The sequence below is a fragment of the Pogoniulus pusillus genome, chromosome 19 (assembly GCF_015220805.1).
Source record: "Pogoniulus pusillus isolate bPogPus1 chromosome 19, bPogPus1.pri, whole genome shotgun sequence".
Classification (NCBI taxonomy): Eukaryota; Metazoa; Chordata; class Aves; order Piciformes; family Lybiidae; genus Pogoniulus; species Pogoniulus pusillus.
In genome coordinates, this window is record NC_087282.1 from 6411426 (window position 1) to 6434720 (window position 23295).

The 23295-nt window shown below is 52.3% G+C and overlaps 1 protein-coding gene across 2 annotated transcripts in view; it reads left to right on the forward strand.

Annotated features, from left to right (window-relative positions):
• DRP2 (dystrophin related protein 2) overlaps nt 1-23282 on the forward strand; it is a 37439-nt gene extending 14157 nt beyond the window's left edge. Inside the window, exons 4-24 of one of the 2 annotated variants that reach the window (XM_064159066.1) lie at nt 145-301; nt 1004-1124; nt 1615-1883; nt 2475-2621; nt 9146-9224; nt 10397-10457; nt 11512-11573; nt 11844-11918; nt 13991-14192; nt 14378-14463; nt 15804-15961; nt 16101-16267; nt 16607-16718; nt 17075-17211; nt 17477-17542; nt 18337-18402; nt 18688-18831; nt 19680-19917; nt 20060-20180; nt 20325-20411; nt 21718-23282. In XM_064159066.1, coding sequence (XP_064015136.1) covers nt 145-301; nt 1004-1124; nt 1615-1883; nt 2475-2621; nt 9146-9224; nt 10397-10457; nt 11512-11573; nt 11844-11918; nt 13991-14192; nt 14378-14463; nt 15804-15961; nt 16101-16267; nt 16607-16718; nt 17075-17211; nt 17477-17542; nt 18337-18402; nt 18688-18831; nt 19680-19917; nt 20060-20180; nt 20325-20411; nt 21718-21776 — 2614 coding nt within the window. In that variant the 3' untranslated portion in view covers nt 21777-23282. Of the gene's footprint in view, nt 1-144; nt 302-1003; nt 1125-1614; nt 1884-2474; nt 2622-9145; nt 9225-10396; nt 10458-11511; nt 11574-11843; nt 11919-13990; nt 14193-14377; nt 14464-15803; nt 15962-16100; nt 16268-16606; nt 16719-17074; nt 17212-17476; nt 17543-18336; nt 18403-18687; nt 18832-19679; nt 19918-20059; nt 20181-20324; nt 20412-21203 lie in introns of both variants that reach the window. The other variant, XM_064159067.1, reaches the window with a different exon arrangement.
• Nucleotides 23283-23295: the final 13 nt, after the last annotated feature.

Genomic DNA, 23295 nt, shown 5'->3' on the forward strand with positions numbered 1-23295 from the left:
AAGGTTGTGCACAGTCACCAGTGAGGTCCTGGGGCTGCCTGGGAGCCTCCATTCCAGCTATGGTTTTACGCCTCCCTTCCCTGAGGGTTCTGCTCCTCTGCTGTCCATCTGACCACTGTCCTGCTGTCCTTGCTCTCCTGCCAGGGCTCGGCTGGAGGCCTTTTCTGACCACAGTGGGAAGCTGCAGGTGCCCCTCCAGGAGATCATAGACTGGCTCGGGCAGAAGGATGAGGAGCTCTCAGCACAGCTGCCCCTGCGGGGTGATGTGGTTCTGGTGCAGCAGGAGAAGGAGATGCATGCGGTAGGTTCCCTCACACCTCCCCTGCTACTGTTCACTGCTAAGGTGAGCTGAAGTTGGGCAGCCCTGCCTGGGACTCCTACTGAGGGGCCCAATGCCCACAGCCTGTGAATGTACCAGTCCTTGCCTGTCTCCATCTCTGCTCCCCACAGAGAGGCAGAGCCTCAGTCCCAGAGCAAATCCCCATGGTATGCCAGGGGCAGAGCCCGGCTGGGTTCAGACAGTAAATCCACTTTACACCCTCTAGCTGCCTGCAGGTGCTGTAGCTGATAGTGGGCCTGCCCTGCTAGTTTCCTCCTTTGCTCCTGCCTCTGAAGCAGTAGGACATGCCTCTCACTGCCCTCTGCTTTTGGAATCCTGGGGCCTGAGAAGGTCAGTGGGTCTAAAGAAGGTCAGGACATGAGTGATCCCTGTAGTAGCACACATCATCACCACATCTGAAACTGGGGTAAGCCCAAACAGATCAGAGTTTCCTGCTTCCCTCATCACAGCATTTTCTTCTTGCTGCCAGTGACTGTTGGGCTTTAATTGCTTTTAACATGAAAGCAAAACTAAACTGTTGCTTTCTTTCTTTATTTCTCTCTGTATCTCAAATGAGGTTTGGGTCCTTGAGTGGATATATCACTGCAGCCCTTGGTGATGGAACAACAGGGGCACAATTCTCCAGCTCAGTTTGCTTTCTTATCTCTGTGCTCTGCTTTCTAGGCTTTCATGGAAGAAGTGAAGTCTCGGGGACCATACATTTACTCTGTCCTGGAGTCAGCACAAGCTTTCCTTTCCCAGCATCCATTTGAGGAATTAGAAGAACCAACTTCAGAAAGCAAAGGTCCATGGAGCTTCTCAGTCCTTATTGTTTCACATCACAGCTCCTCCTGTGCTGGACCAGAGAGGATGGAATGAGGGTGGTTGGTGTGCCACAAATCAGCATGTTGGTGCTCTGCCTCATGCCATCATGTGCCAGGCTGTTTAGAGCCCTTTGGCCAAAGATCAGGGCAGTGCTTTGGGCCTGGGTGAAGGCAGAATATGATGGAGTGCATCTCATGTGGCAGTATCAGATGTACTCTAGGGTAGGGTTTTTAAAGGGCAGCAGGGCTTCTGCCTGTAAGGAGGGACAGAGCAGAGGTCTGTGGGCAGGCTGGATAGCTGGAGGAGCTGGCATGGAGACGGATGCCACCTGCTTTCCCTCCCTCTTTACAGCTTCCCCTAGGTGTTTGAAAGTCTCCCTTTTCCCTGCCCTGCCTCCATCTCCTACCCACTCCCCTCTGGGTTGGGCTCTCACTTTGGCTCTCTGTTCCCCTTCTGCCTGGCCTTTGCAGATGTGTCTCCCCGGCACCGGATCCAGAACATCAGCCGCTTCGTCTGGAAGCAGGCGAACGTGGCCAGCGAGCTCTGGGAGAAGCTCACAGCCCGCTGCGTGGACCAGCACCGGCACATTGAACGGACACTGGAGCAGCTGCTGGAGATCAAAGGGGCCATGGAGGAGCTCAGCACAGCACTAGACCAGGCTGAAAGTGTGCGTGAAACCTGGGAGCCCATCGGGGACCTCTTCATTGACTCCTTGCCGGAGCACATCCAGTCGACAAAGGTACTTCTGGCTCTGAGAAGGCTCCAGCCTTGAGCTCAGAGGCGATGAGATGCTGCTTTCCAGGAGGGCACTACTGCTCCTCCTGAGTGCTCAGCCAGATGTAGCATTGTCACTCAGGGCCTCTCTCTGACAGCCTCCTAGCTTTGTGAGGTGGGTTTGGCTCACAGGGTCTCGAGCATTTGCTGTGGTGAGCACTGTGTCATTGCACAGAGCTTCACAGGCACTTTGGCTCAGCATAGGTGAGCCTATCACAGAATCAATCAGGTTGGAGAAGACCTCTAGGATCATCGAGTCCAACCTATCACCTAACCCTTCTAATCAACTGAATCATGACACTAAGTGCCTCATCCAGCCTCTTTTTCCATGTCTCACTTCCCAGGAGGTTTGAGTAATCTCCAGTCTGGCTGCTTTGTTTTGTGGGGCTTTTTGCTTGCTAAGGTACCATGTGGGAGGGTTAGGCAGCAGCATCTTGCCAGCTACTAGCCCGCCCTAGCTTGTGGCAGAAGAATCAGATCCAAGTTCTGACCACTTGCCTACTTCTTTTTCTTCTTCTGTTGCTCTGTGCCTGTTCCCCCTGGCATGGGACTCCAGCTGTTCAAAGAGGAGCTCTCCCCCATGAAGGATGGGGTGAAAGTGGTCAATGACCTCGCACACCAGCTTGCCATCTCAGATGTCCACCTGTCCATGGAGAACTCCCGAACCCTGGAGCAGATCAACACTCGCTGGAAGCAGCTGCAGGTGGGAAAGAGTCAGAACCAAGCACTGCAAATAAATCACAGAGGGACATTGGGGAAGGGCTGGCACTATTGAGCCTCCTGGATGATGAAGTAAGGCTTGGCATAGCAGGGATTGTGTGATGGTTTGGGGGTTACCCCGCCCCTCCCACACTTTTGAATTTGCCCCAGCTAACTCAGACGGACCCTGGGAATATAGATGAAGCAATTTATTTACAGCTAGCAGAATGTACAAGCGGCTATTTACAATATATACAGTTATATACAATTATATACAGAAATATACAAAGGATAAACAATACAAAAGCACAACTCCCCTCCCAGAAACCTGAGTCCCCAGGAGGGGCTCTCAAACCACCCCAACACCTCCCCCCGTCCCTCTCAACCTTACCCCAGTTCTCAGGAAGAAAAGAGGTGCAGCCAAGAGGTTAGGGAGCAAGGTTAGTAGGAGCAGGGTTAATGAGATGTGACCAGGTCTAAGGCCAAAGCAAGAGTGAGAGACAAAAATGGAGAATGTTTTTTTTCTTCTTCCCAGAGTTCTCAGCGTGACTGTGAGAGAAGTAGACACAATTGTTTTTCATTTCACTGCCTGTTATCTAGTTCTGTTACCAAAACATTCTAGCTTGCTTCAAACTAGCACAATCCACCCCTTGTCTACTTCGCTCAGAGTATCGCTGAGAATTATCTAATCTAATCTAAACCAATATTTACACTAAAACAAATATATACAAGTTCAGTTCACACTTCAATCAGATGTAGGTGATTCAAAAGCTCAGAACAGGGACTCCCAGGTGATGTTGGGTTTCGTGCTCACGTACTGTAGATTCTATCATAGATTCTCTCAGTGTTGGGCGCCGATGTTACCTAGAACAGAAAACTCCTAACAGCTTAATTTAAACTCTCTCAGCTAAAGTTAGATTTCTTTGTGGAATACACTGGATTTCACCATTCTCCTGCATTACCCAGTATGTATGACCAGGACCTTCAGCAGAAACCACCCCTCGGACAGGTTTCCCTTCGCCTGAAGGAGAAAATACCCAAACAGTTTTCCCTAACAGATTCTTCTCACGTACAACAGGAACTTTATCACCGTCTACTGTTTGGACCAAGTCTGATTGTGCAGGTCCTGCTCTGTTTACTGAACCTCTACTATTTACCAACCAGGTAGCTTGTGCTAAATGTTTGTCCCAGTTTTTCAGAGTTCCACCCCCCATGGCTTTTACGGTGGTTTTCAGCAAACCATTGTAGCGTTCAATCTTCCCTGAAGCTGGTGCATAGTAGGGTATGTGATAGATCCATTCAATACCATGCTCTTTGGCCCAGTTTTTCACAAGATTGTTCTTGAAATGAGTACCATTGTCTGACTCGATTCTCTCTGGAGTTCCATGTCTCCACAAGATCTGTCTCTCCAAACCAACAATGGTGTTACGTGCAGTAGCATGTGGAACTGGATAGGTTTCCAACCATCCAGTGCTGGCTTCTACCATCGTTAGCACATACTGCTTGCCAGAACGAGATCGAGGTAAAGTGATGTAGTCAATCTGCCAGGCTTCACCATACTTGTACTTTGACCACCTCTCACCATACCATAAGGGCTTGATTCGCTTAGCCTGCTTAATAGCAGCACAAATGTCACAGTCATAGATGACTTGGGTGATAGCGTCCATGGACAAGTCAATTGACCTATCGCGAGCCCATCGGTATGTTCCATCTCTGCCTTGATGTCCAGATGAGTCATGGGCCCACCGAGCTAAGAACAGCTCACCTCGGTGTTTCCAATCAAGGTCAATGTCAAGTTCAGAGTTAGTATCAACTTGAGCAATCTTAGCAGCTTGGTCTGCCTTCTGGTTATGTTGATGTTCCTCAGTTGCTCTGCTCTTAGGCATGTGTGCATCTACGTGCCGCACCTTCAGTGGAATTTTCTCCAGCCGTGCATCAATGTCCTGCCATAGATCAGCACACCAAACAGGCTTTCCTTTCCTCTGCCAACCATTCTTCTTCCAGTCCTTCAGCCAACCCCATAGAGCATTGGCTACCATCCACGAGTCGGTGTAGAGGTAAAGGATAGGCCAATTCTCACGTTCAGCCACATCAAGAGCAAGTTGAACAGCTTTTACCTCAGCGAACTGACTGGATTCTCCTTCTCCATCTTTCGTTTCGGTACCTCTCCTGGTTGGACTCCAAACCGCTGACTTCCATATTCGCTTGTTCCCAACAAGACGACAGGAACCATCTGTGAACAAAGCATAGTTCTTTTCCTGATCAGAGAGATCACCATAGGGAGGAGCTTCCTCAGCACGAGATATTTTCTCCTCTGGAGGTTTGGAACAGTCTGTGCCTTCCGGCCAGTTGGTGATCACCTCCACCAGACCAGGTCGGTCAAGATTACCCATTCGCGCTCGTTGGGTTATCAAAGCCATCCATTTAGACCAGGTTGCATCTGTGGCATGATGTGGTGATGAACCTTTGCCTTTGAACATCCAGTTAAGAACTGGCAGTCTAGGAGCTAAAAGCAATTGTGACTCAGTTCCAATCACTTCAGAAGCTGCTTTCACTCCCTCATAGGCTGCTAGAATCTCTTTCTCAGTTGCAGTGTAATTTGTCTCTGAACCTCTGTAACAACGTCCCCAGAAACCAAGTGGACGACCACGTGTCTCGTTTGGAGCTCTCTGCCAAAGACTCCAAGTTGGACCATTGTCACTGGCAGCCGTGTACAAAATGTTCTTAATGTCCGGACCAGATCTCACAGGTCCTAAGCCCACTGCATGGACTACTTCTCGCTTAATTTGATCAAAGGCTGCTTGTTGTTCAGGTCCCCACTCGAAATTGTTTCTCTTACGAGTCACATCATGCAGAGGTTTGACAATCTGACTGAAACCAGGAATGTGTAGTCTCCAAAATCCCACCACACCAAGAAAAGAAAGTGTGTCCTTCTTACTGGTGGGAACTGCCATGGTAGAGACTTTGTTGATCACATCCTGAGGAATGTGACGGCGACCATCCTGCCACCGCACTCCCAGAAACTGAATTTCTCTGGCAGGTCCTTTGACCTTGTCTCTCTTAATGGCAAAACCTGCTTGCAACAGAATGTCAATGATTTTGTTACCTTTCTTGAAGACTTCCTCAGCAGTTTGGCCCCACACAATGATGTCATCCATGTACTGGATGTGCTCTGGAGCTTTACCTTTCTCCAGTGCATTGTGGATGACTGAGTGACAGATGGTTGAGCTGTGTTTCCACCCCTGAGGCAAACGATTGAACTGGTACTGGATTCCTCTCCAGGTGAATGCGAACTGAGGCCTGCACTCCTTTGCTATGGGAATAGAGAAGAAAGCATTAGCAATGTCTATGGTTGCATACCATTTAGCCTCCTTTGATTCCAGCTCGTACTGGAGTTCCAGCATGTCTGGCACAGCTGCACTCATGGGTGGCGTCACCTCGTTGAGGGCACGAAAGTCAACTGTCAGTCTCCAGTCGCCCGTAGGTTTGCGCACAGGCCAGATGGGACTGTTGAAAGGTGAATGAGCTTTCTCAATGACAGCCTGACTCTCCAATTGACGAATCAGCTGATGAATGGGCAACAAAGAGTCACGGTTAGTTCTGTACTGCCTATGATGAACAGTTTGAGTTGCAATTGGCACTTCCAGGTCCTCTATGTCATGATGTCCCACAACTGCAGATTCATCAGAAAGTTCAGGTCTAATAGACAATTTCAATTTATCATCCTCAATCTCTACAGATGCTATTCCAAAAGCCCATTTGTGACCCTTAGGATCTTTGAAACAACCTTGTCTCAAAAAGTCAATTCCCAAAATGCAAGGCGCATCAGGACCAGTTACAATAGTATGTGTCTTCCACTCTTTACCAGTTAAACTGATCTCAGCCTGTACCTTAGTTAACTCTTGAGATCCACCAGTGATTCCAAAGATAGAAATGGACTCTGTCCCTTTACAATTTGATGGCAATAAAGTACACTGAGCACCTGTGTCAACTAAAGCCCTGTATTTCCGAACTCTTGAACTGCCAGGCCACCTAATGAATACATTCCAATAGATTCGGTTCTCTCCACTATCCCTTTCCTCCTCCTGGCTGGAGGCAGGGCACCCCTAATGCTGAACATGGCATGTAGGGTGTACACAATGATTGGTGTTGTTGTGAGAGGAACTGCAACTGTTGGAACAATTGCAGTTGCTCTCGGGAGCTGAACAAGTGACAGCTACTTTTCTGGCATTATTGCCTCTGTTTCTGCCACTCTGCAGATCCCTGACCCTCTGAGTGGATCCTTTGAGCCTTGGATGTCATCTTCCTCCTCTTCCTCCTGTTGTTCTGGTGGTGCCGGGCCTAACACAATTTTCCTCATAGCATTCCTAAACTCATTGGAACCATCCTCTCTCCTGGCAGCTAACCTCACAGCGCTCCTCTCACTTGAGTATTGTTGTCTCAGCACATCTACAAGGTCTCGCAGACTGACTGTCTCCTCCTCCTCTTCTTGCTGATCACCAGAGGTCCCCTGTCTTACATCCTCCTGCGAACCACTCTTTGTCTTAGCTTTTGCCTTAGCAGGTGCCAGAAGGGCCTGAGCAGCAACAGACTTGGATGTGTCTGCTGGAGGGTTTGAATCCTTAGGGGTCTGACTTGGAGCATTTGTATCCTTAGGGGTCTGACCTGGAGCTTGTGAGTTCAAGTCTGCCTTGCTTTTAACAGGAGGATTTTTGTTCTGGTCTGCTGGCTGGGGGTTCAAATTGGCTGAGCTGATGTCATTAGGATTTGGACTGACTGGGCTAGCGTTACTAGCATTAGCATTAGCATTAGTGGGATTATTTGCCTGTCCTCCTGGGATGCCTGCCAACCCTGAGGTGTTATCATTTTTGCTGGGAACATTCTGATTTTGGGTACCTGCCTGTGCTCCTGAGGCTCCTGCTAAACTCTGTGGCTTGTTTTTGTTATCCTTATCATTGTTTACGTTAGTGGCGGGAACGCTGGCTGTGTTCCCAGCACTTGGAGAAGGAGGGGCAGAGGCTGGCAAGGGGGAAGCCGATAACTGTGTTCCCTTGTTTTGCTGTGAAAGAGACTGCTTCTGAGACACAGAAATTTTCCTAGCTCTTACAGAAGCTGGTTTTGAATTTTTCACACATAATGCCAAAATTAATATGAAATTTAAAACTACAAGAGCCAGTATAATGCCCAGCATCCCTGCCATGCTCTGTTTCGAGTAGAAATCCTTGCATGGATTTGGCATTTCAGTTTGGGGCTGGATGACCCTCATGAGGGCAGTAGATAAAGCAGACTCTCGATTGATTGTAACATTATTGACAAAAACTCTTGTAATATCACTAGTAATATTCTCAGTGACACTAAAACCAGCATAACCAAGAATAAAATCACCCCAGCTCCAGAACATGTTTGAAAGCTTAACTTTAGCCTTCTTAAAAACTACATGAAGTAAGAAATAACCAATTTGATCTTTGATCCAGTTGTACACAAAAAACCAGAAAACAGGCCACACAGCAATCCCCACCAAGTACAATAGCTGCTTGATTAGCTTCATCTTAATTCCCAGAGCTGATTTCCACTCACTGAAATATCTAGCCCCACGTTGGGCGCCAATAAAAAAATGTGATGGTTTGGGGGTTACCCCGCCCCTCCCACACTTTTGAATTTGCCCCAGCTAACTCAGACGGACCCTGGGAATATAGATGAAGCAATTTATTTACAGCTAGCAGAATGTACAAGCGGCTATTTACAATATATACAGTTATATACAATTATATACAGAAATATACAAAGGATAAACAATACAAAAGCACAACTCCCCTCCCAGAAACCTGAGTCCCCAGGAGGGGCTCTCAAACCACCCCAACACCTCCCCCCGTCCCTCTCAACCTTACCCCAGTTCTCAGGAAGAAAAGAGGTGCAGCCAAGAGGTTAGGGAGCAAGGTTAGTAGGAGCAGGGTTAATGAGATGTGACCAGGTCTAAGGCCAAAGCAAGAGTGAGAGACAAAAATGGAGAATGTTTTTTTTCTTCTTCCCAGAGTTCTCAGCATGACTGTGAGAGAAGTAGACACAATTGTTTTTCATTTCACTGCCTGTTATCTAGTTCTGTTACCAAAACATTCTAGCTTGCTTCAAACTAGCACAGATTGCATAGCTGGTGTTCCTGGAGGAGGAGAGCACCAGCCAGTGTGAGGAAATTGGCTGGTAAATCTGTAGAGGTCTTAAGCAGGAAAAAGGCAGTGGGAGAAGCAAAGGAAGATATTTGAGGAGAACCAGGATCTGATGGAGGGATCAGTAGTAGCTGTGGCTTTGGATATAGATACAGAGGAGCTGGAGATGTGACCTGTGCCACTTCAGGCTGCGGGAGGAGGTGCTGAGGGCTGAAGATATTGGGGCAAATACCAAGACAAGCAAGGATGAAAGAGGATTTGCATGCTGGAGCATGTCTGAGCCCATCCACTAACCTTCCTGAATGGGGCTTCAGGTTGAAATGCCTGATGGGCTACCATTGAATTCTCCTGTCCCATTCTGCAGGGCTCCATAAACGAACGCCTGAAGCAGCTCCAAGATGCCCACCGGGACTTTGGGCCAGGCTCCCAGCACTTCCTCTCCTGTACGTGAGTGTGTGCTCCTGGCCTCCTGCCATGAGACTACAGAGTGACTTATCATGGGCTGTGGGACAGGAGAATGGGTTGCAGAGCTCTGTTGCTGCACCTGGAGCTACTAGAACCACTCACACAAACAGAATATGGCACAGGTTGGTGCCTTGTGCACAGGAACCAGAGCAGGAGGCATCTCCCCAAGTTAGCATTGTGGTACCTCACCTTCTGGGACCAAGAGTGGGACATGAGTGTAGTTCCCCCTCAGAGCATAGAGTTGTGACACTTGTGGCAGCAGCTTCCAGGTGATGCTGAGACTGTGCCAGCCCCAGAGACTGAGTGGGCAAGAAAACAGATGGCAGAAAAAGGCAGTGCCCTGTACCCTGCGATAGTCATTTGAAGGCCAAAAATGTGTGCTTCGAGGAGAATTTCTCATGGTGAGGCAGAGGGATGCTGCTCCTGTAGAGCTGAGATGCTGCTGCCTGGCAGCTCTCAGACCTGCAAAGGATGGAAAAGCAGGTTGTGCTTCAGTGCCTGGGATCCATCCTCAGAGATGCTGAGCCCTGCAGGCTCTCCAGAGGACAGTGGAGCTTGTGGGTCTCTTTCTCTGCAGACCATGTCCTCCATCTGAAAGGAGGCACAACCTTTCCCCTTGCTGGAATTGATATGCTGCTCATGACAAGGGAAAATAGCTGAGGGTCATAAAAGGGCTTTAGTCCTCTTGATCACAAGCATAAGGTGACAGGCAATTGGCATGGGATATGTCCTCAACTTCCCAAGATACTGCAGCTGATACACAGAACATCAATAATGAAGGCAGCAAAGGGTTGCCCAAGCCTGGCCATACCTGACAGTGCTCTGTGTGTGCCCAGCTGCCGTGAGCCCTGCCCACTACAGCGCTGATTTGGGCCTCATCAAAACCATCAGTAAGCATCTCTGAGCTCATCCAGATTCAGAGCCCCTGTCTCAAGAGAGGCAGGATACCTCTGACCAGACCAGCAGTCTTGTTTCTTTCAGGCAGCATCTGCCTGCCTGCTCCAGCACCCACGTCTGGTGATGGGGGCAAGCACAGCCTCTTGAGAGACACCCACTTGCTGGCACAGTCCCTCTGGGCTCTCATCAGAAACAGCACCAACATAAAGGAATGTTTGTAGCTGGTCTGACATCTGTGTGTCTCTCCTTGCAGCCTCTGTCCAGGTGCCCTGGGAAAGAGCCATTTCTCCCAACAAAGTGCCATACTACATCAAGTGAGTTGTACTCCCTCCCACACCCGTGGTCTTCTCGGGTCCACTGGGAACAGGAACTGGGGGGGCAGTGAGCTGACCTCTAGCAAAGTGTGTCACTCTCAGCCTGCCAGAGCCAGGCGCACCCAGCCTGCTGAGATGCTCCAGATGAAGGGAGACGCTGGAGCTGGCTGAGGAGGGAGAGACCTTGGCAGCAAGCTGGGACACTGGAGCTGGCTGAGGAGGGAGAGAGCTTGGCAGCAAGCTGGGACACTGGAGCTGGCTGAGGAGGGAGAGACCTTGGCAGCAAGCTGGGACACTGGAGCTGGCTGAGGAGGGAGAGAGCTTGGCAGCAAGCTGGGACACTGGAGCTGGTTGAGGAGGGAGAGAGCTTGGCAGCAAGCTGGGACACTGGAGCTGGCTGAGGAGGGAGAGACCTTGGCAGCAAGCTGGGACACTGGAGCTGGCTGAGGAGGGAGAGACCTTGGCAGCAAGCTGGGACACTGGAGCTGGCTGAGGAGGGAGAGAGCTTGGCAGCAAGATGGGACACTGGAGCTGGCTGAGGAGGGAGAGAGCTTGGCAGCAAGATGGGACACTGGAGCTGGTTGAGGAGGGAGAGAGCTTGGCAGCAAGCTGGGACACTGGAGCTGGTTGAGGAAGGAGAGAGCTTGGCAGCAAGCTGGGACACTGGAGCTGGCTGAGGAGGGAGAGAGCTTGGCAGCAAGATGGGACACTGGAGCTGGCTGAGGAGGGAGAGAGCTTGGCAGCAAGATGGGACACTGGAGCTGGTTGAGGAGGGAGAGAGCTTGGCAGCAAGCTGGGACACTGGAGCTGGTTGAGGAAGGAGAGAGCTTGGCAGCAAGCTGGGACACTGGAGCTGGCTGAGGAGGGAGAGAGCTTGGCAGCAAGCTGGGACATCCTCAATGCTGCTGTGGCCGTGGAGCGTGCTGGCTGGGGTGCAGTAGCTCCAGCACCTGCAGACTCGGTCCCAGGACTGGCTGGGTCCTTTTTTAAATCTCTCATGGCAAGTTGCTCAATTCCCAGGTCGATTCTTGATTTCCTTCTATTTTTCTTCCAGCCACCAAGCCCAGACAACATGCTGGGATCACCCGAAGATGACCGAGCTGTACCAGACGCTGGGTAAGGAGACTGCCACAAAACCACGAGAGCACCTCTGTGTAGCGTGGGGTGCTGCGTGGGATTCCTGCAGTCCATCTGCTTCCCTCTGTGGCAGTCAGCTCCCAAAAGCAATGGGTGCAACCTCCTGCCAGCTCTGCCTCTCCTTCTCCCCGCCACGCACCCTGCTGCTGCCGGTGCGGCTGGTGTCTGGGAGCGGCAAGCGCTGCTCCCTGCCCTGGAGGTAAGGCTGGGGAGCTGCGGGTTTATTCTCCTTTTCCTCTGTTATTGCAGCGGATTTGAACAACATCAAGTTCTCGGCTTACCGGACGGCTATGAAGCTGCGGCGAGTGCAAAAAGCCCTGCGATGTGAGTGCCGAAAGCTTTGCCCTCCTGCTGAGCCTCCTCCGATGCAGGCATTAAACTGACACAAGCTTTTATCAGCACATCAAAGGCAGGAGCCTGCCAGGGGACAGGTAGCTGAGGGGAGAAGCTCTAGGAAGATGAGCGTGTGGCTGGAAACGGAGCAAATCCACCAGCCAGGGGGTCTGTGTCAGCTCCTTTCTTTGCAGGCTTTAGGTGAGGATGCCACAAGGGCTGGTGTTAAGTCCAAAGGATTTGAGAACAAAGTGGTCTGGCTCGGAATTACAAAGCTGTGAGATCAGGCAGGGGCTCTCCCAGGAGCTCCAAGTGAGCCCGGAGAAGCTGTGGATATAACCTAGAGCAGCAACCAGCCTTGCAAGCAGGGCTCCGCTCCTTAAAGAGGAGGAGGAGAATCAATAGAACTGACTTCTGGTTAAACTGCAGTTGAAAGGAGGTTTAATAGCCAGGTGAATCCAGTGCAATAGGAGTTCAACCCATGTGTGGCTCTTTGAGAGGCTCCAGGAGAACTGGTGAGCAGGCAAGGGGCAATCTGAGAGATGTGGCACCCTCAGCTGCTGGAAACCTTTCTGCAAGACCTCTCACCTAAGGCCCTGGCTAAATGAAACAGCAGCAGGATGAGGAAAACCCTCTTCCTGAACCAATTGTTCTTGATAGGGATGAGATACAGCCAGGCAGCAGAGGGGTCTCAGGGACACCAATGGACTTATGAAAGGCCTGGAAGAAGGCAATGAGTGAAGGTGAGAGGAGGTTTGGTACTTAGGAGCGTTGAATCCTGACTGTGGAGTCGTTTCATGACACTGTCATGAGCAGGCCATCCTATACCTGCAGACATTCAGGGACCACATAGCTTTTGCCATCCTATACCTGCAGACATTCAGGGACCACATAGCTTTTGCCATCCTATACCTGCAGACATTCAGGGACCACATAGCTTTTGCCATCCTATACCTGCAGACATTCAGGGACCACATAGCTTTTGCCATCCTATACCTGCAGACATTCAGGGACCACATAGCTTTTGGCATCCTATACCTGCAGACATTCAGGGACCATATAGCTTTTGCCATCCTGCCTCCATGCAGCAACAGCTGCAGAAAGAGCAGACATGGTGAGTAAAAAGGTAGAGCAAAGCAGAGACTTTCCATGTGAGGCTTGTGCAGCTTTGGTTGCATCTCTTGCATCTCATATGCTGTGCTGGCAGCTTCTTCCAAGCCCAGAAATGATGTGGAAGAACGTGAATAAGCATTCAAGACATACTTGAGAAGGGCAAGGAGGCTGCCAAGGCTTCCTTGACAGAGTGAGTGGCAAAAAGAGGAAAGAGGCAGTGTGGGATGTCAGAGCCATATGCAGCCGTGGGCAGTGTGGATGCAAGGGCGAGCAGGAGCAATGCTCGCTGGCATGTGAACTGGGTGTCCCCAGAGCAGCTATCAGCAGCTTTGACAGAAGAAGGGAGGACTTTGCCACAGCATCAAGTTACAGTGTGGAAATGGTACATGATCCCCTGGGCACTGAGGACAGGAATGGTTTCAGAAACAGAAAGACTTTCAGGAAAGAAAGGCTGCTAGATGATAAACACAAAAGAAATCTGAGAGCAGGGCAGCTCACACTGTCCTAGCCCCATTTCAGCTTTGTGCCTTGATACACCTGCTGCAAGTCAGAGGTGAAGACAGGACTGCTTCACTTCTGGGCAGCTGCTGGTAGGGTCTGTGTGGTTCTGTGCTCCCACACCTCCCCAGGCCATCCCTGCAGGGACCTGGCACATGCTGGGTGTCTGTGACTCTGTACAGTGCCTTTCATGGGTAGCAGTTTCGTGACCATGGCTGGCCACAGCAACAAGGAAGGTCACAGAATAGTGGATCAAGTTTGACTACAGCTGAAGATGTGGTTATTTTGGGAGGGGTTTATGGGTGAGAGAGAGCAACCCTGAGAGTTGTGTGCATCCTGCCACGGTGGGGCTGAGATGCCACAGGGCAGGGCTGCATCTCCCTCCTCTTGATTCTTAATGTCTCTCATTTTCCTCTCTGCCTCTAATCCATCCTCCTGTGCTTTCTGAACAGTGGACATGGTGACCTTGACCACAGCCCTGGAAATCTTCAATGAGCACAATCTGCAGCCCAGTGACCGGGCAATGGACGTGGTAGAGGTCATCCACTGCCTGACTGCCCTCTACGAGAGGCTGGAGGAGGAGAGGGGCATCCTGGTGAATGTCCCACTCTGTGTGGACATGAGCCTCAACTGGCTGCTGAATGTCTTTGACAGGTACCGGACCCTCGGTATCCCCTTGAGCTGTGGGGCTGCCATGCAGGGAAGGAAGCTTCCATGATGCTCTTCCAGCTGGCAGAGGTGCACAAAGGCCCTGGCCACTCGCAAGGGGGTGCCTGGTGACCCCTCTGCATAAAGCCCCTCCAGAAGGTTGCAAACCTGTGCAATGTCTCACCTTGCAGCGGCCGCAGCGGGAAGATGAGGGCTCTCTCCTTCAAGACAGGCATCGCGTGTCTGTGTGGGACGGAGGTCAAGGAGAAGTTTCAGTGTGAGTGCCCCATCTCACAGCATCACAGAATCAACCAGGCTGCAAAACAGCTTCGAGGTCATTGAGTCCAGCCTACCACCTTCTAATTAACTCAACCATGGCACTAAGTGCCTCATCCAGTCTCTTTTTAAACGTCTCCAGGGATGGTGATTCCACCACCTCCCTGGGCAGCCCATTCCAGTGCCAATCACTCTTGCTGTGAAGAACTTCTTCCTCACATCCAGCCCAACTCTCCCCTGTTGCAGTTTGAGACTTTGTCCTCTTGTTTTGCCACTGGTTGCCTGGGAGGAGACCAACCTCCACCTGGCTACAACCTCCCTTCAGGTAGTTGTAGAGAGCAATGAGATCTCTCCTGAGCCTCCTCCAGAGCCTGGTGTGCTGTCAACTGGGGAAAGTGGAGAAAGTGGAAATGATTTTGCTCTCTGTCTTAGCTCTTCTTTGCCCAGAAAGAGCAGGGCAACAGCTTTCCTGCAGTGACTAATGTGCTTGCATCACCACCTTCCCTCCCTGCCTCTCTCCCTCCCCAGACCTGCGCTGCCAGAGTCAGGAGGTGTTTTTGCAGACTAACTGCTGCTGTGGTGACCTTGCTTGCATGGCACTGTTAGGAGGAGCTAACAAGCAACAGTCATCCACTGCTTCTCAAAAGGAAGAAACCTGAGGGTGTGTGGCTGGGAAGTAGATTTCAGACAAGTTAAAGGGAGCCAGCCCCTTTCCTTGCTGTGTTTTAACTGTGGCAATCTCTGCTGTGAGATGCTGTGGAGGGGTTAGCATAGGAAGCACCAAGGGGTTAAAGGGATAGGGCAGAGGCCAGCTGTGGCTGTTCAAGAGGTGATGTATGGAACCTCTGTCTCGAGAAGACTCTGAACCCCTGGTTATTGAGAGCTGGAAGAATACTGGTAAAGGTTATTTAAGCATAGCTCAGTTCTCCTCTCTTACAGAGTCATAGAATGGTCTGGGTTGGAAGTGACCTCCAAAAGTCATCTAGTCCAGTCCCCACCTCTGCAGCAAGCAGGAACACTCTCCATTAGATCAGGTTGCCCAGAGCCTTGTCAAGTCTCACCTTGAGTGTCTTCAGGGATGGGGCCTCAGCTACCTCCCTTAGCAACCTGCTGCACCACCCTCACGGTGCAGAACTTGCTCCTAACATCCAGTCTAAATCTCCTCTATTTTGAAGCCATTGCCCCTTGTCCTGTCACTACAGGCCTTATCTGAACTCCCTGCTAGAGACAGGCAGTGGGACCCCTGGTCTGTTCTACACATGGCTCCCATGTGCCCACATCCTGCCCAATGTGCCAGGGAATCAGTCGTGTCTCTAATGTGTCTGTCTGTCCTGCTGGCAGATCTCTTCAGCCAAGTGGCAAACGCTGGGGGACTGTGTGACCAGAGGCACCTCGGGGTCTTGCTCCACGAGGCCATCCAGGTCCCACGCCAGCTGGGGGAGGTGGCAGCTTTTGGAGGTAGCAACGTGGAGCCCAGCATCCGCAGCTGCTTCCGCTTTGTGAGTAGGGTGCCACGGACCTGCGCCGCTCCCTCTTCAGCAGCCCTGCTGGGGAAAGCCTCCCAGAGGTGGCAAAGAGTTTGCATTCCATCACAAATGGATTTCAGCTCTGAGCAGCCCCTTCCTCTCCTCTCCCCAGAGCAATGGGAAGTCCACCATTGAGGCATCCCAGTTCCTGGAGTGGGCCAACCTGGAACCACAGTCCATGGTGTGGCTGGCTGTGCTGCACCGGGTGACCATGGCTGAGCAGGTGAAGCATCAGACCAAGTGCTCCGTCTGCCGGCAGTGCCCCATCAAGGGCTTCAGGTAGGGGCTGTGATATGGGACCTTGGTCTCCAAAGAATGGGCATGATGTCCTTCAGAAGGGAGCTGAGTTTGCTCTGTGCTGTTGGGGTAGCCTAGAGTCATAGAATCATAGACCTCTGCATCAGCAACACTTCAGGCAAGCCAGACCCGGTGCCAGCAGAGGGGGAGGAGAAAGATGTTTTTCTGGGGATTTCAGCCAGCAGCATTATGGGTTCAGTGGGAGGCAAGAGCAACACAGACCACCTCTGTCCAAGGCTGAGCTCTTCTTGGGCTCCAAAATGCTGTGACTTTTTTTTTGCTGACTCTCACTGCCCCTCTGTGGCCTCTTCATCTCTCCAGGTACCGCAGCCTGAAGCAGTTCAATGTGGATATTTGCCAGACTTGCTTCCTCACTGGGCGAGCCAGCAAGGGCAACAAGCTGCACTACCCCATCATGGAGTACTACACCCCGGTATGGAGCTGGGCTGGGCTGCAAGGGTCCCACCTCACACTGGGTCCCCATCAGTGGCAGCAGCCTTGCAATGTTCAGGGTGGTGCAGCCCCTAAGTGGAAGCCTTGTATGGTTTTGTCACCCTCCATGTGCTGGGGGTTCATCCCTGCTGTTCTGGGACTCCTGACGAGTGGGATGCATGGCACCCACCAACGCCAGGACAGGCTGACAGAGCTGCTGTGTGCCCTCTGTTTGTCCTCAGTCTTTGCCTCTCTCTTCCTTAGGCCCAGAAGAGATTTTTTTTCCCCTGCAGATGCCAACCTGTGGTCTCCAACTTTTCATTAAGCACCACCTTGGTCACGTTTGTGTCTTCACAGACTACGTCCAGTGAGAACGTGAGGGATTTTGCCACAACACTCAAGAACAAGTTCCGGTCCAAGCAGTACTTCAGCAAGCACCCACAGAGAGGTTACCTGCCTGTCCAGTCTGTCCTTGAGGCTGACTTCTCTGAGACGTGAGTTGGCTGCATCCCAGGCTGTGTCTTTTGGCCCTGCCTGATATGTGGGCTCCACAGATGGAAACTGCATCTCAGCTGTGAGAGAAGGCTCCCATGGAGCGCTTGATCTAAGGATGATGTAGCACCCAGAGGCCCATATCTCTGCTCCTTCTCTCTTCAGTCCTGGCTTTTCTCAGCTGGGGTGAGAGCAGGGCAGCCTCTCCAAGGCCTGGCTTTGTGTGAGAGCTGCCCAGCCTTGCTGACCAGTGTGCATCTCTTGCAGCCCAGCCTCCTCCCCGATGTTACCACATGCTGACACCCACTCCCGGATTGAGCACTTTGCTAGCAGGTACCACCACTGGGCACTGCTGCCACAGCAGGGCATGAGGCATGACTCTGATGGGGGTGGAGGTGTTTTGGGGAAGATACATGCTGATCTCCTGATGCCTGCAGCCCCTTCCATGCACCCCAGCATGCTGCCAGGCAAGCGCAAGCCAGCTGTGGTGGCTCAGGCTGCAGTGCTGTTAGGAAGAGGCAATTTCAGGGCCTGGCAAATCTTCCTCAACAGTGTTGCTCCTGCCTGGAACACAGCTGATGCCACATGAGATGACAGCACCATGCATTTGACAGCCAATATCTTAGTGATGCAGTAGCCTCCACATACCTTCTGCTCTTCCCAATACGAGCAGCTGGTTGGATTTTCAGTAGGCAGATCCCTCAGTGCCTGCCTGTGTGCTCACCAGTGCTGCTTGTGCTTTTCCCCTTGCTGCTGCCTTGTGGTTTTAAATGCCTCTGTCCTCACCACAGATCCAGGCAGACCAGGGATCTGAAGGAGCACAGAGAGCCTGACTCTGGCTCTGGAGTGCAGCTGGTAGGCTTTCACCCCTTTCCTTTGCTTCTGCAAGAGGAGGCTGAGCCAGCTGCATGGCAGCATCCCTTTCATTTCAGAGACTCTCACTCAGGGCAGCACTCTCCTTTGTTTTCTAAAAAAGCAAAACTCTCCAGAGCCTATGAAGAGAGGCAGACTAGTGCAGGCCAGCTGGGAGATCTGGCCAGACAGGGGTCTTGCAGGGACTGCTGTAAATAGGCTGCACTGAGCAGAGTGTCTATGACCATATCTCAGCCTGCTCTCTTTTCCTCCAGGCTTGCAGAGATGGAAAGCCAGAACTGTTCCTTCTTCAGTGACAGCCTGTCCCCGGATGATAGCCTGTGAGTTCTAGCTCCTTTCCCTTCTCCTCTGCTCCTCATGAGTCAGGGCTTCTGTGGCTCCATCTCTGTCTAGCCAGGCCACAGAAACACTTTCCTTCATAGCTTCTTTCAGTCTGAGGCTCTTGGGTATCCTCAGCTACCCAGGAATTCTGAGGTCTAGACCTGGAGCAGTCAGAATGAGATCTCACAAGGAACCACCTTCCTCCAGCTGTCCTTCCCCAGGGGCACACAAATCCCATGAGACCGATGCCCCTCACTGAAACGTTTCTTCACCTGCTGCAACAGGGATGAGGACCAGTACCTGCTGCGTCACTCCAGCCCCATCACTGACAGAGAGCATGGGGGCAGCCAGCAGCTTCCAGGAAGCCTCAACACAGATGACAAGGGAGATCTGGAGAGAATCCTGGCACACTTAGAGGATGAGAACAGGTAGGGGCATGGGCAGCTCTGAAAGGGGGGTTTATAGTCTCAGAGGAAAGGGCTGGAGAAGCCTGGCAGAGCGCAGGGTGCAGACAGGGAATAGCTGTCTGAGCTGTCTGAGGCTGGAGGTGGGGACCAGAAGAGCTGAGAGGGTTGGTTTGGAGAGTGCCTAGGCTGAGCTGTAAACCTTTATAGATATGCTGAGTGAGGGCATAGTCTCCAAGGAAGGGACAAGAATTTGCTCCCCAAAATGGTGCTGCACTCCTCCCCAGAACCTGTTACCCTCCTGAACTATAAACTGGTTGAAATGAGCCCAGGGCATGGCTGACCTTGTTCACAGAAGCACAGAAACATCCATGTTGGGAAAGCCCCTCAGGATCACCAAGTCCAACCTATAACCCTACTCTACAAGATGCACCTTAAACCATATCCCTAAACACCACATCCAAACGACCTTTAAACACATTCAGGGTCAGTGTCTCAACCACCTCCCTGGGCAGCTCGTTTCAAGCAGTGGTGGTGCTGCTCTGGATCAGGTGAGGTGAGACTCTAGGCAGCACAGAGCAGCTAAGGAGGAGGTGATGCTTTCCCTGCCCTTGTCCTCATTTTCCTAGGAAACAGCTGCATGTCTCTTTTAAACCACTGGAGTGGGGTAGAGCTGCAGGTAGACCACCATGTGGTGCAGGGACGGTGTCTAGCAGTGTGCTAGACCTCAAGCTTCACATCTGGCAAAGCCATAATGCTCTTCTGTCTTTGAGCCATGCCCCATTTCCCCCCTCCCCCCAGTGCACAGCTGCAGGTGTTTCCAGCAGGCTCTAGACAGGAAAGCAGCGATGCTGACCTAAGCTGTCTTGCAGAATCCTCCAGGGAGAACTGAGACGTTTGAAATGGCAGCATGATGAGGCAGTGGAGTCTCCAACCTTGGCTACAGGTTCCCCTGAATCGGTGCAAGACCCACATAATGATGAGCTCCTGGCAGAAGCACGAATCCTCCGGCAGCACAAGAGCCGCCTGGAGACCCGCATGCAGATCCTGGAGGACCACAACAAGCAGCTGGAGTCTCAGCTGCACCGACTGAGGGAGCTCCTGCTGCAGGTACTCTCAGAGCAAGGATTTGGGTAAGCCTGTCCTTGGGGTGGACTTTGCCATAACACAGTCGGGGCGGTGGTGGAAAAGGACAGTCCAAAAGCGGGGAGGACAAGGGTAGAAGATTGTGATAACTTCCTTCTCTCTCCAGCCTCCAGCAGAGTCAGATGGCAATGGCTCAGCAGTCTCTTCTTTGGCTTCTACCCTGCACCAGTCTGAAGGCAGCCAGGTGAAGGAGAAAGAGCACAACACTCCTGACACCGAAGCTGCAGGTGAGGATTGGGATTAAGCTGAGCTCTTGGTTGATCGCTGGAGGCAGCTGCTGCCTGTGCCTTGCCATCTTGCAGAGATGCTGGCTGGCAAGGCAGATGCCCAGAGAGCCTGCTCACCCCTGCCTGCCCTCTTTCCTGCTGCAGACGAGGTGGAAGCCAAAACCCAGGAAGTCAGCGTGTGCCTGGAAGACATCATGGAGAAGCTGCGGAGCGCCTTCCCCACCTCTCGAGGTACTCGAGTGAAATCCCCCTCCGTGGCCTCCTACTGCTCCCTCAGATGAGGTATTCCCCACAGACCTCTGCCCCAATCCCAGCTTCCCTGCAGCCGACGATCCCCCGCAGCACCTGCAGCCAGGAGCTCTGCTGCCACCGCACTGCTGGGACTGGTGTGGTGCCTGGGTTGAAAGGATGAGGTTTCACGTCTGCAAGGAGAGGCAGCCGGAGCTGGCAAGAGTACAGACCAACTTAGACCCCTTTAGACGAGCTGCAAGGCAGCCTCCTGCCCTGCTCAGGACCCCACACACTGCAGGGTTTTCCCCTGTGAAGATGGACAGGCCTGCCACCATCAAGTTTGCTGTGATCATCTTGAGCAACCTCCTCGTTTCATCCCTGTCCAGGCCCTTGTTCAGGAGAGGTCAAGGTCCCAGTTACCCAGCAAGATGGAAGCAATGATGCAAACTCTCTTAACTGCTCATGCACAGCTCTTTCCAGCAGGAATGGGGACTAGGGGATGCATGTGTGGATGGTGCTCCTCTCGCCCAGTGGGTTTTGGTGTTGGTTTTTCTGCTGTCTCTGTGCTCCAGTCCAGGGACAGCACTTGGTCCCCTGCCCAGGCTGCCCATGCATGTGCTGGGGGGAGATATTGCTTGGTGCCAGCACTAACATGATGCAGGGCAGAGCTGCCCTGTTTGCCCATGCAGACCCTCACCCAGTTTCTGCCATCCTTGAGCAGCTCTGCAGCAGCCCCGTTCTAACCAGGTGGCTCTGGGTGTCATTTTCCTGACCTCTCCATTTCTCTTTCAGGTATGACCTCCCTTATCTAACACCTCCTGTGAGCCAGAGGCTTTTCCTAACCAGCTACCTGGCTGCTTTCCTCCCCCTCCTCTCCCTGCCATGCTTCCTGTGCTGCAGCAGACCTCGCACTGCCTCCTTCCAAGCCGGTCGTGCAGGATGCTTGCCAGTTCCAGAAGATCTCAGGGGAACATAGGTCATGCAGGAGTGGGACCATGAGCTCGCCAGGAGGCTGTTTCAGCCACTTGGCTGCAGTGCCTAAGCCTGAGTGGAAAGGTTTGGAAGACAGAACTGAAGCTATGAAAGCTGCCTGCCTCCCCCAGCACTTGCAGGCTGCTGCCTTTGACTGCAGCTCTTGGGGGATGCACAGCTCAGCATTCCATCCCCTTCAGTTTTGCCCAGACACCTCCAGGTCTCTTGGCACCAAAAGAAATCCAAACTCCTGGAGCCAACTAGTTTTTATAAGAACTCTTTCTAACAGCACCCAGCTGCCAGCCTTACAGATGGAACTCTCTCTGCTCCCCAGGGCTCCACAGCCAGCCAGGCATGTACAGAGGGCCTGCAAGGTTTATGGAAGAGGAATGAGTCCATGTTAGAGCTTCAGCCCAGCTAGTAGCCTTATCTTGAGAGGGTCTTTATAACAGAGCCTTATCCTTTAATTTGCATCTCTTTCTCTGTTATATACATACTCTGTACTTCAGTACTCTCATGGACTCACAGCATTAAATTCTAATACTCTAAGTGTAGCTGCCCTTCACTTTCAGTCCAGCCCAACCATCTGCTTCCCCGAGGACCAGTGCCTTCCCCATCGCTGGCGCTGCCTTGGGGCAAGGCTGCTGCAAGGGGACCTCAGCAGCAGGCACTCTGCTCTGCCTGATTCCCTGGGGAGTTGTGCCTTTGCCATAGCATAGAGAGCCTATCCTGCCTGGACCCAGCTCCATCCATGGGGAGCCTCAGCTCCTGCAGTTGTCCATCCCCATAGCACTGCAGGAAGGGGTTTCTACAGTCACAGCTCCAGCCCTGGGGTGACCAGGACATTTGGAGATATGGCTCCAGCCCTGGGACCACCAGGACAGTCAGTTGTGATGCAGGAGCATAACAGGGCACCTCCTTACTACCCCCAAGGAGCATCTGGCTCACTGCTGACCCCAAATTTGATCTGGGCTGAGGGGCTGGAGACACTTGCTGGAAGCAGGCCAGTCCCACTAGGCTGTTCTGCAAGCTGGCAGAGTCCCTCAGTGGTGGTGGCTCCTGGTCCCAAAGGCTCCCTCAAGCAGGCTGTCTTGTGCTGTGTTATGTCGAGAAAGAGGCAGAGTCAGGTGCTGCAGGGTGCCCCAGGGCAGAGGCTGAGCTAGTCCTGACGCTCTGGGGCTACAGGCTGTGGAGGGATGAGATATCTGAGCCCTCGGGGCAGGGCTTTGTGCTGGTGCAAATCATCCTGCCCAAAAGAGGACTTGCTGTGAGGACAGGGGCAGGGCTGTTGTTGCTGGCTGGGATGGGATGCAGTGGTGTAAGCTCTCTGGGGAGGCTGGGACCAAGGCAGTGTGTAGGGGCACAGGGCTGTGCAGATGCTTCAGCCTGCAGGGCACTGGGTTGTGTGAGCTTTATGGCCCGTGTCCACCAGCAGCAGTGCCAGTTGCTGTCCTGCTTGTCCCCTCTCACACTTGGGTGAGTGGTAGGAGTGTGCTAGCAGTGGCACTGTGGCTGCTGTGAGCATTCTGTGTGCCAGGCTTCTTGTTCGACCGTGTTGAGGGACCACATGCCAGTCTGTGGCTGTTATCCTCTTGGCAGGATGGGGGGAGCATGGGGAGGAGCACGGCTTTGGCCTGAGAATGAGGTCTGGAGTACCCAGCCTGGTGGGAACTGGAGGAAAGAAAAGGTAGGCTAAGGGCAGAGCTGCTGGTCCCAGCACTGGGTGCAAGGAGCAGTGGTGTCCAGGCTGGCTGCTTGGTCTGTGTTTGGGAGCTGGGCTGCAGCAGGGAGGGGAGCAGACTGGCTAATGCTCTGGTAACCATGCACTGAGATGCTGCTGTCCTCACTGCTTTGCACCATCTCTGCTCTGGAAAGAAAATAAATTTGTATTTATACCAAGCCCCAGCTCAGT